This window comes from Helobdella robusta (assembly GCF_000326865.2).
Source record: "Helobdella robusta unplaced genomic scaffold HELROscaffold_54, whole genome shotgun sequence".
Classification (NCBI taxonomy): domain Eukaryota; kingdom Metazoa; phylum Annelida; class Clitellata; order Rhynchobdellida; family Glossiphoniidae; genus Helobdella; species Helobdella robusta.
In genome coordinates, this window is record NW_008705287.1 from 1164710 (window position 1) to 1181936 (window position 17227).

The 17227-nt window shown below is 35.1% G+C and overlaps 3 protein-coding genes across 3 annotated transcripts; 1 reads left to right on the forward strand and 2 right to left on the reverse strand.

The window, feature by feature from the left end:
* Positions 1-633: 633 nt before the first annotated feature.
* Positions 634-1366, reverse strand: HELRODRAFT_86817 (hypothetical protein; the record flags this gene model as incomplete). The annotated part of the gene is made up of 2 exons (XM_009028220.1): positions 634-755; positions 1297-1366. Coding segments are annotated over 2 exons (192 nt in total), but the record flags the coding sequence as incomplete, so codon positions are not given.
* A 3350-nt stretch (positions 1367-4716) lies between these two features.
* On the forward strand, positions 4717-5472 carry HELRODRAFT_179508 (hypothetical protein; the record flags this gene model as incomplete). Its single annotated transcript, XM_009028330.1, has 1 exon — positions 4717-5472. The coding sequence occupies one exon, from the start codon at positions 4717-4719 to the stop codon at positions 5470-5472; it is 756 nt and encodes a 251-aa protein (XP_009026578.1).
* A 7235-nt stretch (positions 5473-12707) lies between these two features.
* Positions 12708-13837, reverse strand: HELRODRAFT_179509 (hypothetical protein; the record flags this gene model as incomplete). Its single annotated transcript, XM_009028331.1, has 2 exons — positions 12708-13671; positions 13788-13837. 2 exons carry the CDS (start codon positions 13835-13837, stop codon positions 12708-12710), a joined length of 1014 nt encoding a protein of 337 aa, XP_009026579.1.
* Between the last annotated feature and the right edge of the window lie 3390 nt (positions 13838-17227).

The following is a 17227-nucleotide window of genomic DNA, read 5'->3' on the forward strand; positions in this document are numbered from 1 at the left end:
CGCGAGCAAATGCCTAAATACTTTCTTCGTTGAAGTAAACAGCTTACTTAGTTACTACTTCCTCGCACACACGAACACAAAATAGGCAACAGTGATAGAACTCATTCTCTGGTGAGCGCCAGCTAGCAACACCATTACATACCACACTATCCACACTACTTATTTCTATCGTACGATTAGAATATTTTGTCATCAAAGGGGGGAATGTAAACTAGTAACCTTCTGCACAACTCATCAGTCCTACACAGTCACACCATCTACTTTTCAAAGCAGAGTAAAAATATTCAAACAGCAACATAAAAAAAATGAAAAGCCAAATGATTGTGTTGATAAATTAATATGCCAGCAATATAAAAAAACTAATAATTTATAAACCAGAGTACAAATTAAAATGAACCATAGCCATGAACTGAACATGAGTATGTAAATAAGGAAAATAGTTTAAATTAGCATTAAAATTAAAAATATTAATTAACTAATTAATTAATTAACTGTTTAACTAACTGCTTAATTAATTAATTAATTAACTAATGGTACCACCAGAGTACTTGTGGCATACCAGTACACAATCACTGAGCATAATAATAGAGTGACAGTGATGGTGGACTCAATGGTGGAATGGCCATGATAGACTCAGAGAACATTAGTAAGGCCAAACATGTAGGCAAAGAAGTGTTCCAGCATGATGATGTGGCCCGGCATGAACACGTACGCTGTGTAAGTAGCCATCGACAGGAAGAACAATAAGAAACAATCTGAAAAAATATAAACATATTCAAGCATGATATTATAACTAATTTATATAAACATATTCAAGCATGATATTGGGTGATTATATAACTAATTCAACCATTGCAATTGCTGTATGGCAATCACTAAGTCGTCATCACCTTTAATAATTATAACAAAATTTGATGACAAACAGTTGTATGCAAGCATGGCACCGTACACACAACAGTTCTTTAAAGTTAGCCTAAACAGTTTTTGAACCAGGCCAGTTGGCAAAACAAACAATAAGAAGCAAATAAAAAGACAAAAATATAAACGCAACAAGACAGACTAAGCACACTTGTCATCTGAGCTAACTCATCAACCAACCATAGCCCATTGTGTGTAATTTATTCATATGCAAAACTAATTTAATTATTTAACTCTTAACTGCCAACAACAAAATATATCAAGTCATTTGACCATTGGAGCTTAACAACACAACTGCATCAACTGTTACAATGATAAAGGCTTAATTGCTTAATAACATAATTTGATCATTGTCTTAAAATTAAAAAACATACATACTAAAAACAGTTCTCTCCCATGATTCAAGCATGTACAAGGCAGTAATCAGAAGATATTGATAGTACCAAAACCCAAAGAAGGTTTTAACTTTTTTAACAATTCCTGATTTATCATCAACTTTGAACTTGTTAAAATTTTCAATGAAATCCTGTAATCATTATCAACAATATTAATATAATTATCCATTGGCTAACATTTTTATGTTAACATTTACTAAAAATGATCTTTTCAATTTAACAATTTCTATTATAACATCAATTTTGAGATTAGTACTTGAATGAACTAATTCAATGAAGCCAAAGCATATTTCATTTCAAACATTTGATAAACAATTTGACTTTAATTTTCAATAATAATAAAATAAAACAAAAGTATTGAAAGATAGTTTCTAGAATTAAATTTAATTAAATTATATTTTACTACTCTAATCTAATCTAATAGCTAATCAATAAGACATAAAAATATTATATTGCAAATAAATGAAAATTCAAAGAAAAAAACTAAAAAAGCTAACAAATTCAGGAGACATGGTTTCTCCCCTCAGCTTACTTAGTAATTTGAATTTTAAAAAATTAATAAAATATTTTCTTTTTCTGTTTCTGTTGAGTTGAGAATTGTTTTAAATTTATTTAAATTAAATTTAAAAATTTAATTTAATTTTTAATAATTACAAAATTTGTGTGATATTTATTAATAAATTATAATAACTGAAAAAATTTTTTAATTCAATAAAAACAATCTGTTCTTAGAATAAATGAAATTATTAAAAATTAAAATTTTTTATTTAAATATTAGAAATTAAGAAAAAACTCCAGAAAAAGTTTTATTTAATTAATTTAATTTAATTAATTAATTTTATTTTTAAGTTTTCTAATTTTAAATTTAATTTATAATTTCATTATTACCTTGTGTTGATCTCTGAATAATTTAGGCCGATAAATAACCAATTTTTTTTTAATTTTTAACAACCAGTTTTATCTTTCTTGGTAAAAAAATATTATAAAAATAATCAAAATAAATAAAAACGAACCCAGATAACAACACGAAGGGAATTTTTATTTTGTTTCGAGGAAAGGTGGAACCAAAGAGTATAAAAGTGATTGAAGGTATATATAAATTTTGGAAAAAAATTATACGATTTTAATAAACATAAATATAAATATATATACAATTATTTATAAAGTGTTTTTAGCATTATTCAACTTGTAGTTAAGTTTCTCAATTTTTCTAACGAGATTTGTATCATCTAGATAAAGTTTATTAAAGTTAAATACAAAACTTTTAATATTTAATGCGTCGTCACTGACAAAAGTGACGTTAACTCTAATCTTTCAATAATGAACTTATTGAAAAAAAATGAAAAAAAAACTAATTGCTCAAACCAAAGAACAACTAGACAGTTGCCAACAAGAATGGACCAACAAAAATTATAGCCAGAAACTTAAGAACAGCATTAACATCTACTTCAATAATGCTTCAAACAACCAAAAACGCATTGGAACAACACGAATATTTAAAAAACTAAATAATCTTAAAAGAAATTTTCCATCAACAAAAGATCATTTCATAAATTTGAGTGACCACTTCCTAACAAACGAAGAAAAAGAATTTCTTAATTTAGGACTCAATTGTCACTTTGTGAAAAAACCAAATACTATTGATAAAGAAATCGAAATTGAAAAACTTATGGATAGTCTCAACAATCTCGACAACCAAAAATAATAACAATGAGTAATACAATATCGGCGGAACTCAAAGCTGAAAGCAAGAAACGAAGAGAATCCTTCAAAAGCAAGCTGCCTACAAAGAGACTAATTAATGCAGCTAAATCTCTAAAAGACAATAACAACATTGTAATAAGAAAGCAGACAAAGCTCTAATGTATGTAATTGTCAACAAAACGGATTATAGAAACAAAATCAACAAAATACTGTCCGATAATTCAAAATTCAAACCAATTAAAAAAGATCCAACAACTGAATTAAAAAACAAACTTAATAAAATAATAAAATCAATCAGTGCATCATCAACTAATGATCTAATTCCAGAACTGATAGGCGAATACCAGCCTGGTTATATGTATGGTAATGTAAAAACTCACAAAAAATATAACTCTTTAAAACCGATCATTAGCCAAATACTCACTGTCACCTATCCCATTGCTAAAATCCTCAATAAACTCATTACTCCATACACATCAAACAGCTAATATAATTTAAAATCCAGTAAAGAATTTATAAACGTCATTTCATCCTCCACGCCCACAATTAACATAAACATTGCTTCACTAGACGTGGAATCATTATTTACTAATGTTCCCGTCAAAGATACCATTGAAACAATATTAAACACTATCTATAATTCTAAACATACGCCTTTAAACATACCTAAAAAATAATTAAAATCCCTACTAGAAACCTGCACAATGGAAACGCCATTCTACTGTCTAGACAACAAACTCTATAAACAAATCGACGGCATCGCAATGGGTTCTCCACTGGATGTACTTTTTGCAAATTTTTACATGGGTCACTTAGAAGAGATTACATTCGCAAATCATCCACAGCTTAAACCACAAATATACTGTCGATACATCGACGATATATTTGTTGCCTACAACAACCCCAATACAATCACCAAACTACTGGAAATATACAACAAATCCAAATTGTAATTTACTATTGAAAAATCAACTGATTTACCATTCCTAGACGTGCTTACAAACGAAAAAGAAAATAAATTCACAACTACGGTCTACACAAAACCAACGAACAAAAGACTCTGTCTCAACGGGATTAGTGAGTGCACTAAAACATTCCTAACCAGTACGATCAGTGCCTTCGTCAACAGGGCGTATATTCACTCATCAAAAGCCGAAGATAGAGAAAAAGAGCTCCAACGAGTAACCAATCTTCTAATTAATAATCTATCTGCTTGTATAGTTTTCTATTGGGGTTGTAGAATAGACAATAGACATATCAATATATATATATATATATATATATATATATATATATATATATATATATATATATATATAGTTAACTGCACTGATGATGATTCATTCGGAATCGAAATATGTCCTTATTTGCAGCATGAATTCGGAAAATAAGTTTATATTGAATTTTAATAAACTAAACGTTCACCAAATAACTTTAGTGAGAAAAATCGAAAAAACGAACTATAAACATATTAACGCCAAACATTCGGTAGAATTTATAGAATATTGTAAATATATATATATATATATATAAGAAATAACACTGTCCTGGTTATGACATTAAACTGACCCTCACTGCCTTGTGAGTGATGTTGGATCATCAAAGGCTAGGCCCACCGCTTATAACTGTGGTTGCGTAAGGAAGGGCGTCCTGTGTAAAAACTAGCCAAATAATAATACTTATGATGACGGAAAAAACAATGGTCCTCAGTATCCGGCAGAAGAGGGTGCGAAGAATCTCCGGAGACCCAGTCCATAGGGTTGTGGTGCAAGGCCCTGTGGATGGTCTGGCTACTGGCACCCCACTCTATAGTGTGGCGGTGCAAGGCACTATAGATGGAAGGACTACTTGTAGACCAAGGGGTTGGAGGTTTGGTACCTGGAATGTAGGCACGTTGACAGGAAGAAGTTTGGAAGTGGTGGAGGAGCTGCAGAGGAGAATGGTTGACGTGGCTGCATTACAGGAGATCAGATGGAAGGGTGAGGGTACAAGGTTTGTGGGGGCTAAAGGTGGAAGATATAAGTTGTGGTGGAAGGGGGATGATGGTACGGGAGGAGTTGGTGTGATGGTAAGAGAAGAGTTGGTGGAGAAGGTGTTGGAAGTGAGGCGGAGAAGCAATGGGGTAATTGTGGTGGTGATGGTGTTTGGAAAAGTAATAGTGAGGGTGATATCAGGATATGATCCGCAACAAAGTAGGAAGGAAGAGGAGAAGGATAGGTTTTATGATGATGTTTCTGACGAGATCGGGCAAGCGGGGTTGAATGAGTTTGTGGTGTTGTTGGGTGATTTGAATGGTCATGTGGGGGCGGATGCAGACGGATATGAAGGTGTACATGGGGGATGGGGATATGGTATACGGAATGAGGAAGGGCGTAGAGTGTTGGAGTTAGCGGATGCACATGGTGGTGGGGAATACTTGGTTCACAAGGGAACCAGCGCGATTGATTACTTATAGGTCAGGGGAACATAGATCGATGATAGACTATATATTGGTAAGGGCCAAACATAGGAAGTATGTGAAGAATGTGAAGGCGATACCTGGTATGTTGCAGCATAGTATGGTTGTGATGGATGTGACATCAAAAGAAATGGGGAGGAGGAAGAAGGATAAGTTTGTGGCAAAGAGAAAGACATGAAAGTTGCAGGATGCAGAGGTGAGGAAGGCATTTGAAGTGAAGGTGGCTGAAAATTGGGAGAGTGGTAAGGATGGAGATGTTTGGGAGAGATACAGTGACTGTGTGTTGGCTACGGCAGATAAAGTATGTGGATGGACGAAAGGAAAGTGTAGGCATGGTGAGACGTGGTGGTGGGATGAAGATATAAGAAGGGTTTTGAAAGTCAAGAAGGAGAGGTTTAGGGTATGGTTAGAAGGGACATGACGGAGGAAGCGGAGTCTGAGTATAGGAAGGCTAAGAAGGTTGCAAAACAGGCAGTGGCAACTGCAATGAAGAAAGCATCAGATAGGTTAATGAAGGAAATGGAATTTGATGTGAGTTCGAGGAAAATGTTCAAAGTAGCAAAGCAGTCAATGAGGGATAGGAAAGATGTTATAGGGAATGGATGTGTTTGGATGGATCTGGCAAGTTGTGCATAGATGAGGAGAAAAAAGCTCAGGTGTGGAAAGCTCATATGGAAAGGTTGGTCATTGAATGGGCGTTGAGGAAGAAAGGAGTGAATGAGAGACTTGTTAAAGCTGTGATGCAGCTGTATGAAGGAGCAAAGACAAAGGTGAGGGTTGGAAGGGGAATGTCGGACGCTTTTAGTGTTAAGGTAGGAGTGCATCAAGGATCAGTGTTATCACCGTTTCTGTTTGCAATTGTGATGGATGTTGTGTGTGGAAACATAATGGAGGGGTTGTTATTTGAGATTTTGTATGCAGATGATTTAGTCTTGATGGCTGATAGCATGGAAGAATTGCAGTTAAAATTTGACAGATGGAGAAGTGTTATTGAAAAGAAAGGGTTAAAAGTTAATATTGGTAAGACGAAGGTAATGGTGAGTGGGGAAGGTGGGGAGCGAGTGATAAGTAAAATAGACCCCTGTGGGGTATGTGATAGGAGAGTGAAGGCTAACTCAGTATTGTGTATAGGATGTCAGAAATGGGTGCATAAGAGATGTAGTGGTGTGAGGGGGGCACTGAAAAAGGTGGAAGGCACGTTCAAATGTAAGAAATGTGTTCATGGTGTGATTAATAGGACGGACGCAAGGACGGGGTTGAGTGGTGGTATTGAAAGAGTGGAAAGCTTTGTTTACTTAGGGGATAAGCTGAATGCGGATGGAGGATGCTTGAGCGCAGTTACGGCTAGAGTTCGTGTGGGATGGATGAAATTTAGGGAACTGGGTGGGGTATTGTGTGGAAAGAAATGGTCAGTGAAGATGAAAGGGAGGGTATATAAAGCATGTGTGAGAGCAGCGATGGTATATGGTGGTGAAACTTGGGTGTTGAGGAGAGAGGAGGAAAGTGTACTGCAGAGGGCTGAAAGAGCTATGGTGAGGATGATGTGTGGGGTTAAAGTGAAAGATAGGAGGAGTAGTACAGAGCTGATGTCAATGATGGGACTGAATGAGGACATTGTGACATTGATAAGGAGATCGAGATTGCGGTGGTATGGACATGTGTTGAGAAGGGATGAAAGGGTCGGGATTAGGCGAGCGTTGGAGTTCGAGGTTGAAGGAGTGGTAGGAAGGGGTCGTCCGCGATTGGGATGGAGAGAGCAGGTGGAGAAGGACAGGGTGAAAGCGGGGTTGCGTGATACTGAGGCGAGTGACAGATGTGGATGGCGTTGAGGGGTATTTCGGTTTCATCATAGGTAGCCAAACGGCAACCCCCGATCTCGGGGAAAATGCCGTCTAAACGTGTGTTGTATATATAAGAAATAACACATTTTAATAAGCATCCATAAAGAAATTATACTTATATCTACCATTTTATCACCATCAAATTACATATTTCTGAAAGGAAAACATAAATATAATAAACATTTAATAAATAGACAGGATGAAGATATAATAAATAGACAGGGCAAAGCAGAATAAAAGCACTTTGTACACACAGTGAATTTCAAAACATTAAAATATCCTTAAATAAGCGCTGATGATGAGTCAAATCGAAATAGGACTTATACGCTTCATCATGAACACCAATGATTTTCTTAATAATTTCAATAAACTGGTTAACAATTATAAAATTACTGTTAGAAATATTGAAAAGCTCAACCGTAAACTTTCAAAAGCTAAAAATTCTTTCAATTATGGTCTTCCGGCCTATTATTATTATTGTTACGAAAATTTATATACAGCGCTTTTTATTTTGTGAAACTCAAAAGCGCTACTGAATCATAGACAAATAAAACGGACGTTCATTGTGCAAATAAATTAGTTTTAAGCTGACTTCGAAATTGTAAATATGGTAGGTTAGGGTTACGTAAGTAAGGAGGCAACCATTCCAACAACCGGGACAAAAACCGCAAAGTTGCAGGAGCCCGTCGCTTATTTTGTAATCGAGATAAAAAATATTTAAACATCAAAACTGCTAACTTGAAGAAAACACGTTTCTCAACCCTCAACAAGTGCAACCTATTCAAAATAGGTGTAACATGTTCGAACCTCAAACCACCCAAAACTAGCTTGGCCACACGATTCTGTATTGACTGAAGCTTTGAAAAAGACCTTTTGGTGTCACTAAAAAAAAGACTAATGCAATAGTCCAGTCTGGAAAAAATGAGAGAGGAAACCAAACTTTGAAGAACAGACGTGTTTAGTGATTTTCCGATATATATATATATATATATATATGTGTGTGTGTGTGTGTGTGTGTGTGTGTGTGGTGTGTGTGTGTGTGTGTGTGTGTGTGTGTGTGTGTGTGTGTGTGTGTGTGTAACAGGCTGTAACAAACCTTCCAACAAAGTCAACAGGCTGCAACGATCCTATCAATAAAGAAATTACTCACACAAAGAAACAATAGAACTTTGAGTTCCTTTGTAAAGAATACTATAAATACCAGATAAACTACATACAACAATATCACAAACTCTATTACACTGATGATGTTAAAGGTTACCGAAAAAAGTTTTTATGTAAATGCATAGTCTAAAATAATTAAAAATCTTATTATTAATTTTAATAAATTGAATAATATCGATAAAAATTTGTTCGAAAACTTGAAAAAACTTTGTTACAAACACAACAACCCGGAAATATATATATATTGTTTATTCTACATTCATGCTTCATACAACTAACCATTTTACTAATAAAACGCCGGTAACTACTGAATGAGCATGTGATTTGACAACATCAACAACATAAATCCATTATTACTTATTGAATTGTTTGTAATATCCTGCATGCTGACGCATAGTTTTTACGCTGTCGTGCTTTATTTTTAGCAATAAACACGTAACTTTATTTCTGATTTCAACTGATTCCATGGCTGGCTATTTTATTTTATAACAATAACGACAATAACAATATAAATAATATGATATATTTGTGTGTTATAATTTATGTTATATATTTATCATTATTAATAAAGCGCTGTTGTGATTGCTGATGCCGGTGTTACGAGAACAAAACTGGTGCGGACTGTGATCATCTGGAATTAGGTGTATACTATTCTGTTTTCCGTACATATAAACATTGACGAACGAAAGTCTCTATTATAAACTGCAACAACTACTGAAGATAATTGAAAAATCGAAATAGGGTCCTATATACTCGAGAATGAATAAGAAAACTGTATATTATTCTAATTTTAATAAAATAAATAATGACAAGAATAATTCTAATTTTAAGTCAGCCACAATGTTGCTCCCCGCAGTGGCGAAACTGGAAACGCCTTTGTGTGGTATTAAATTGCGCCGTATAAATTCTCTAATATTAATTATTTAATTTATTCATATATGTATATTATATATTTAGCTTTTTTTTATTTCTTGTTTCACAATTGATGTTAACCAACATCGCCACCGTTAAGGGGGCGGCCCCCATTATGAACGTTATTGGTGTTAAACGTTAGTGAAAGTCGTTGTTTTAACGGAAAAGTAGTGTTTTTGAAAGGAAAGTTGACATTATAAGCCCATCAACAAAAAAATCGGCTCCCCTCCCGTGAAAATGTTGGTCCTATCGTGAGCCCAGAAAAATGTTCAAAAAACAAGTTTGTGAAAATTTCCCCCCAGTCAACAAGTTTATGTTGGATGTTCTTTATGTTGTAAAACCCACCGGTCAACTTGCGGCCCTCAGTCCGGCAGAAATAGTTTTCAACGCGGCCCTCACAGTAAAATGTTTGCCTACCCCTAGCATGCTTAATATTAATAATATAAGCACTAATGTATATTTTCTGAAGTTTAATTTTATAAATCTCCATGCACCGGATATACAGGGCCTTTTTCTACGTTGTGGAAAAAGTAAAATTAACATAAAATTAAGAAAGGCAACTTATTCAGGCGTTTTGTGAATAGTTCAGTAATTAAAGTTATTTAAAAGACATCTAGCAACGGTATCCGACTGATATCTTTCTTAACTATCCGGCTCCGTTCGGCTATCAAAAAGTCCTCTCCGGAGTCTCCATTGTAAACACACCGTAATAAAAAATATTTCAATCGAAACTAATTAAAATTCGTAGACTTTGTATTTTGTTAAATCGTCCAGTCCTGTTAAATAAAATGCCATCTACTGAATAACATATCAATGAAATAATTTTATCATTAAATAGGTTAAACAAAAAAGAAAACTTTCTTCTGATTCCTTTTAACGTCGAAATCAATTCTAAAAAAATTTCATCAATTTTAAAAATGCTAACAACTAAAGAAAAGAAGATTGAAGAGATTGACTAAATAATAGGTAGAATATGGATGGAGTTGGAGGAGATGTACTAGAAAAATATGGAAATATGATTGCATTGAAGGAGATGTTTCAGAAAAACATGGAAATATAGCTGGAGTTGAAGGAGATAGACCAGAAAATTATGAAAACATGGTTGGAGTTGGAGTTGGAGAAGCTTACCCAGGGGAAGAATGAAACATGGTTGCAATTGAAACGCACGACCTGTGAAAACATTGAAATGTATTCGTAACAAAGGCATTGTCATTTTCTTTGCGTGAAATATGTAGAGGTATGAAGAAAGACGTGTACATGTAGGAAAACTAATATTAGAGGACAAGAACACGCATGGATGAAATGTGAGCATCAAAAAACTAATAAACACATGCTTAGAACTGCACTTATGATAGTTTCATGATGGAGTTCATAAGTTCAAGTAGCCTACTAAGTTATCAAATATATTGTAAAAGAACTATTTAGTTTGTCCTTCATTCAGATAAAGATTTTCACGAAAATACATATTAATAAATAATTGAAAATTCTCTGTTAAATAATAAAAATGTCGACGATCAAAATATGAAATTAATTACTTCAATAAAATAATAAAACAGTTGCTCACTATTGGATAAAATTTGCAACTAGCAAAATAATGAAGGCTAAAATATGATTTCATCATTACAATAATTTATTTTTTAAATATTTAATTTGTCTGCATTATCATTATCTTCATCAGCCGATGATTAAAATTACGCTTAAATATAAAAATAAACGAAAGAAAGGCACAAAATCAAAACAAATATTTATACTTGTAGGAAAACAACATCAAGACTCTTGCTAATGATGATTACGTATGTGCTAATGATGGTAATGTATCTGATGACGATGGTGATGTATGTAATAATGATGTTATATTTTTGGTGATGACGGTAATGTATCTGATGATAATTAGGATTCATGTGATGTGTATGAAATAATGACATATGTGATGATGTATGTATCTGATTTACGTAATAATGATGATGAATGTGATGAGGATCTACGTATGTGATGATGATGTTAGTATAAATTATTACAAAAGCGGAGATGAAAATGAATGATGTGAAAATGTAAATGACTGATAACTGGATTGCCTAATGAATATAATAACGACGACGATGATAATGACGATTGCTTCATTAATTTTGGCTGGAATTAATTACAATACATCAAATAAAGTAGTATTGATGTGACGAAAATAACCATTATTTAAAATACAATAATCGTATTGGTGCGAAAATATACAATACATAACAAATATATATGTAGCAAAAAACAGCACAAAGGCAATCAGAATGATCGTAGCTGGCCCCGTGTTGACTGAAAATATAGTTGTGAGGCTGTTTGTAGTAGTTTGTGTTTTGAGCGTATGTAGTATGTGTGTTTGTGTGCACGCGTGTGTGTGTGTGTGTTATAGTATGTTAATAAGCGCTTATAAATTTTAGTTCACACAAGTTAATACACTTAAAAAAAAATAGAATTAATATTTTAAAGATCGTGGCGGACTGAAGCTGTAAGGATGAAGAGGGTCGATGCAACGCCCTCAGGTAGCGTTAAATTATGAGCAACAAGAAATTATTTCAACCAACATAATAGTGACTTAAATGAAAAATAATCCAATGAACGATAATCGGAAAAATAAAAAACAATAATAAAAATAATAAAAATTATAACATAATTATAATAATAATAATAAAAATGACATAAATAATGAAGAATATGAATAAAAAGGGATGATGAAAATAATGTAGAACCAATCAAGTATGGATACAAAATTAAACGGTTTCACTGTTCACAAAAAATAAATATTGTCTACAATAGTAACTAAAATTGTAGTAAACACTGAATTCACATGTTATATTATATATATTATACATATATATATATATATATATATATATATATATATATATATATGTGTGTGTGTGTGTGTGTGTGTGTGTGTGTGTAAACGTAAGTTTATGTAAGAGTGGAAAACATGATGATTGAAAATATAACTGGAATACAAACAAGAGAGTCTACGTGAATCATGAAAAAAATATTTAAATATTTGTATGTACAAAAAATTTGTATTATATATATATATATATATAATATATATATATATATTGTATTATATATATATATATATATATATATATATATACACGCATAAGATAGCATTCAACGTATAAAACCATTTTGAAGTAAATTAAAAAATGATTCGTTGTATAAAATCTGTAAAATCCGGCATAATCTGGTCCCAACCACTAGCACGAATGAAACTAATTTTCTATTGTTTATCTGCAACAAAAATTTTCAACCATGCTTTAGATATCAAATATCAAAATAAAATTAGGTAAATTTAGGCAAATTTACAAAGGAAAAATATAAGTAATAACTTTTTCCTAATTTAGAAGCCAGCTTATTGAGGAAGGAAAATCTCCCACTCCTGCCGATGGTCGATTTGGCAGGTTTGACGTTTGTAGAGGCAGCATCAACCGCTTGCTTGGATCCATCCTCGGGCTTTCTCACTTTAATTTCCTCTTTCTCGGAACTTTTTTTTTTGTCAATCCATCCAATCCTAGCATCGCAAGCACTCCCGAATATATCTCCATCAAATTTTATTTTGCTAACACCCTCCAGCGCGGCTTCCAGCTTCTTGCGATCGTGCACCGTCCCGGCATGAACTGTTCGTCGACCGCTTATATTTCGAAGCAAGTTAGATGGAGCTGGAGAATTTTGTTGCGGTTGAAGTTGTTGCGCTGTTGTTGCTGCTGCTTGTTGCTGTGTCTGATGTGGTGGTGGTTGTTGTGGTTGCTGTTGTGTTGGCTGTTGTGGTGTTTGCTGTTGAGGTGTCAGAGATTGTTGAGATGATTGATGTTGGTTGATGAATGACTTAACATTGGGGGTCACGTAACTAGAGTTGGTATCGTATGAAATAATGTTGTTATTAGCTTTGAATTGAGAAAAATTTGGTCGACTTTGTTGTTGGTTTAGTTGATGCTGTTGAAGAAATTGTTGGCGTTGTTGTGGGTTGTAAGACTGCTGAAGTTGTGATTGAAATAATTCTTGCAGTTGTTTCTCTTGTTGAGTAAGACGATTGCCACTGTGCAACTCTGCTGATTCCTCTTGCTGTTGCTGTTGACGAAAGCCAAATTGTTTTCTACTGGAGCTGTATTGCAAATGTTGTTGTTGTGAAGGAGGATAAATTGTCTTGTTGGAACGAGTTGATGGAGAAATTTCATAGTTGTTGACGCATTGTGGAGTGGAATAGGATGCAGAAGCATGGATGCCCTGCTGATTATTGCTGGATTTCCTGCGTAGGGATGAACGTTGCTGGCTCTCAACACTTTCAAAAAAGTATCAATAAAACCAACATAATTAACAACACTATTATAACACTATAATAATAATCATCATCATCCTCAGTACCACCCTGGCCCTGGTTTCATGATTAAAATAACCATTATCTTCTTCACCATAATTAATCCACCATGATAATAACAATCATCGACGTCATCGACGTCATAAGAAGAGTTGTACAATGTAACACAATACCATTCAATACAATACTTTACAACACAATTCTGCACAGTACAACACAATTCAGTACAATACAATACTATACAATACGATACAACATAATACTATTGTTGTAACCGCTCCAATGGTCAAATTGCGCTATATTATTTGTTATTATGATTATTCGTTATTATTGTTATCTTTGCTATATTTATAATCTTTGGATTTGGATTTTAAGAATTCTTGTGTTTAAGTAGGTTAAATAGCGAAGGAAGAAGAGAGGTTTGAAGAGAGGTTTGATGCGAAGTTGTAATTGTGATTTCAGTAGTTAGTTGGATTAGCTTAGTGTTTCTATTACTGTTGGCATTCAAATAAACGTTCAACAAAGTTTGCGTTTGAAGCAGTTGTGTTCATCTATCGAAAATATTGAACCTACGAAATAACGATAACATGACGATCGTTTGAAGCTACAACACTGGTGATGGAAATATAAAGATCTTTCGAAGTTATAACATTGGTATAGGTAGTAACGAGCGTCAAAGGGTTTACTATACTATAAGATACAACACAACTCAGTGTAATACAGTGCAATTCAACACAAGAGTGGATGTCAGCAAATAGACTAAAACTCAACAATATAACGAAATTTATTTGAATAACCTCAATAAACAAGTTGTTGATCTTGGCGTAGTTCTAGGCCCAGGCCTTCCTACGAAAGATGATCGAAAACGTCTCTGACAATGATCCTTTTACCAGCTTCATAAAATAAGATATGATCATACGTTATCTCTCAGAAGAGTCTACAAGAAATCTGGTTATGTGTACAGCCTTGAATGTACACAGTATGATCACCAAAATTCCGTTCTGTATGGTGTGTAAAAAGTCAACTGGCAATCGGCTTTGAGGTCTGCCCCTAGACTAACTGCTCGAGTCTATAAATTTGACAAAATTTCTGATTACTTCACTGGCTATCGCTGAAGGACAGAATACGATTCAAAATAGTTTTCATGGTAAAAAAAACTGTCTAATTGGAAAGTTTCGTATGTTCCTTAAAGAAATCGACTGAAATCAGAAAAACGCAGACATCCTGTTTATCATCCATTTAAGGAGTCGGAATTTTTTGAGGGGCCTAAGTCGGATATTTTTCATCCGACACAATGGTTGAAGCAGCTAAAATTTAGAACTCATTGCCGCTTGACCTAAAAGTCGATACTAACATTAGTCGTCAGGTCTTCAGAAGCCGGCCGAAACATCATTTTTTCAACATAACGAAGCATAATTAGCGCCTCTGGAGATAACTCAATAGAGACGCTCTACAAGTCTACAATACCACAACAACAACAACAACACACGTTTAGACGACATTTTCCCCGAGATCGGGGGTTGCCGTTTGGCTACCTATGATGAAACCGAAATACCCCTCGAAGCCATCCACATCTGTCACTCGCCTCAGTATCACGCAACCCCGCTTTCACCCTGTCCTTCTCCACCTGCTCTCTCCATCCCAATCGCGGACGACCCCTTCCTACCACTCCTTCAACCTCGAACTCCAACGCTCGCCTAATCCCGACCCTTTCATCCCTTCTCAACACATGTCCATACTACCGCAATCTCGATCTCCTTATCAATGTCACAATGTCCTCATTCAGTCCCATCATTGACATCAGCTCTGTACTACTCCTCCTATCTTTCACTTTAACCCCACACATCATCCTCACCATAGGTCTTTCAGCCCTCTGCAGTACACTTTCCTCCTCTCTCCTCAACACCCAAGTTTCACCACCATATACCATCGCTGCTCTCACACATGCTTTATATACCCTCCCTTTCATCTTCACTGACCATTTCTTTCCACACAATACCCCACCCAGTTCCCTAAATTTCATCCATCCCACACGAACTCTAGCCGTAACTGCGCTCAAGCATCTTCCATCCGCGTTCAGCTTATCCCCTAAGTAAACAAAGCTTTCCACTCTTTCAATACCACCACTCAGCCCCGTCCTTGCGTCCGTCCTATTAATCACACCATGAACACATTTCTTACATTTGAACGTGCCTTCCACCTTTTTCAGTGCCCCCCTCACACCACTACATCTCTTATGCACCCGTTTTTGACATCCTATACACAATACCGAGTTAGCCTTCACTCTCCTGTCACATACCCCACAGGGATCTATTTTACTTATCACTCGCTCCCCACCTTCCCCACTCACCATTACCTTCGTCTTACCAATATTAACTTTTAACCCTTTCTTTTCAATAACACTTCTCCATCTGTCAAATTTTAACTGCAATTCTTCCATGCTATCAGCCATCAAGACTAAATCATCTGCATACAAAATCTCAAATAACAACCCTTCCATTATGTTTCCACACACAGCATCCATCACAATTGCAAACAGCAACGGTGATAACACTGATCCTTGATGCACTCCTACCTTAACACTAAAAGCGTCCGACATCCCCCTTCCAACCCTCACCTTTGTCTTTGCCCCTTCATAAAGCTGCATCACAGCTTTAACAAGTCTCTCATTCACTCCTTTCTTCCTCAACGCCCAATCAATGACCTTCCTCGGTACTCGATCAAAAGCCTTTTCTAGATCCACAAAACACATGTACAATCTTCGTTTCTTCTTTCTATAATTCTCCTGCAACATTCTCACCATGAAAAACGCATCCACCATTCCCCTACCAGGCATAAACCCACACTGCATTTCATTAACTGTCACCATATTTCTCAACCTCTTCTCAAGCACCCTCTCCACTACCTTCATTCCGTGCTCTAGTAATTTCACACCCCTATATGACCCACAATCTCTCACATCTCCTTTGCCCTTATACAACGGCACCAACACACTGTGTCGCCAATCCTCAGGTATACCTTCATCATCAAACAAACTGTTAGCAATTCTCATCATAACTTCAATTCCTATCACCCCACTCGCTTTAATATGTTCTGCCGCCACTTCCGAAACCCCTGTCGCCTTACCTAGTTTCATTTCTCTAACTGCTTTCTCTACTTCCTCCATCGTCACCTTCTCTATAGGTCCGTGTGTGACCGCGGATTCCACATCTCCATCCCACTCATTCTCTTCATTCATCAACCTTTCCATATGAGCTTTCCACACCTGAGCTTTTTCCTCCTCATCTATGCACAACTTGCCAGATCCATCCCAAACACATCCATTCCCTATAACATCTTTCCTATCCCTCATTGACTGCTTTGCTACTTTGAACATTTTCCTCAAACTCACATCAAATTCCATTTCCTTCATTAACCTATTTGATGCTTTCGTCATTGCAGTTGCCACTGCCTGTTTTGCAACCTTCTTAACCTTCCTATACTCAGA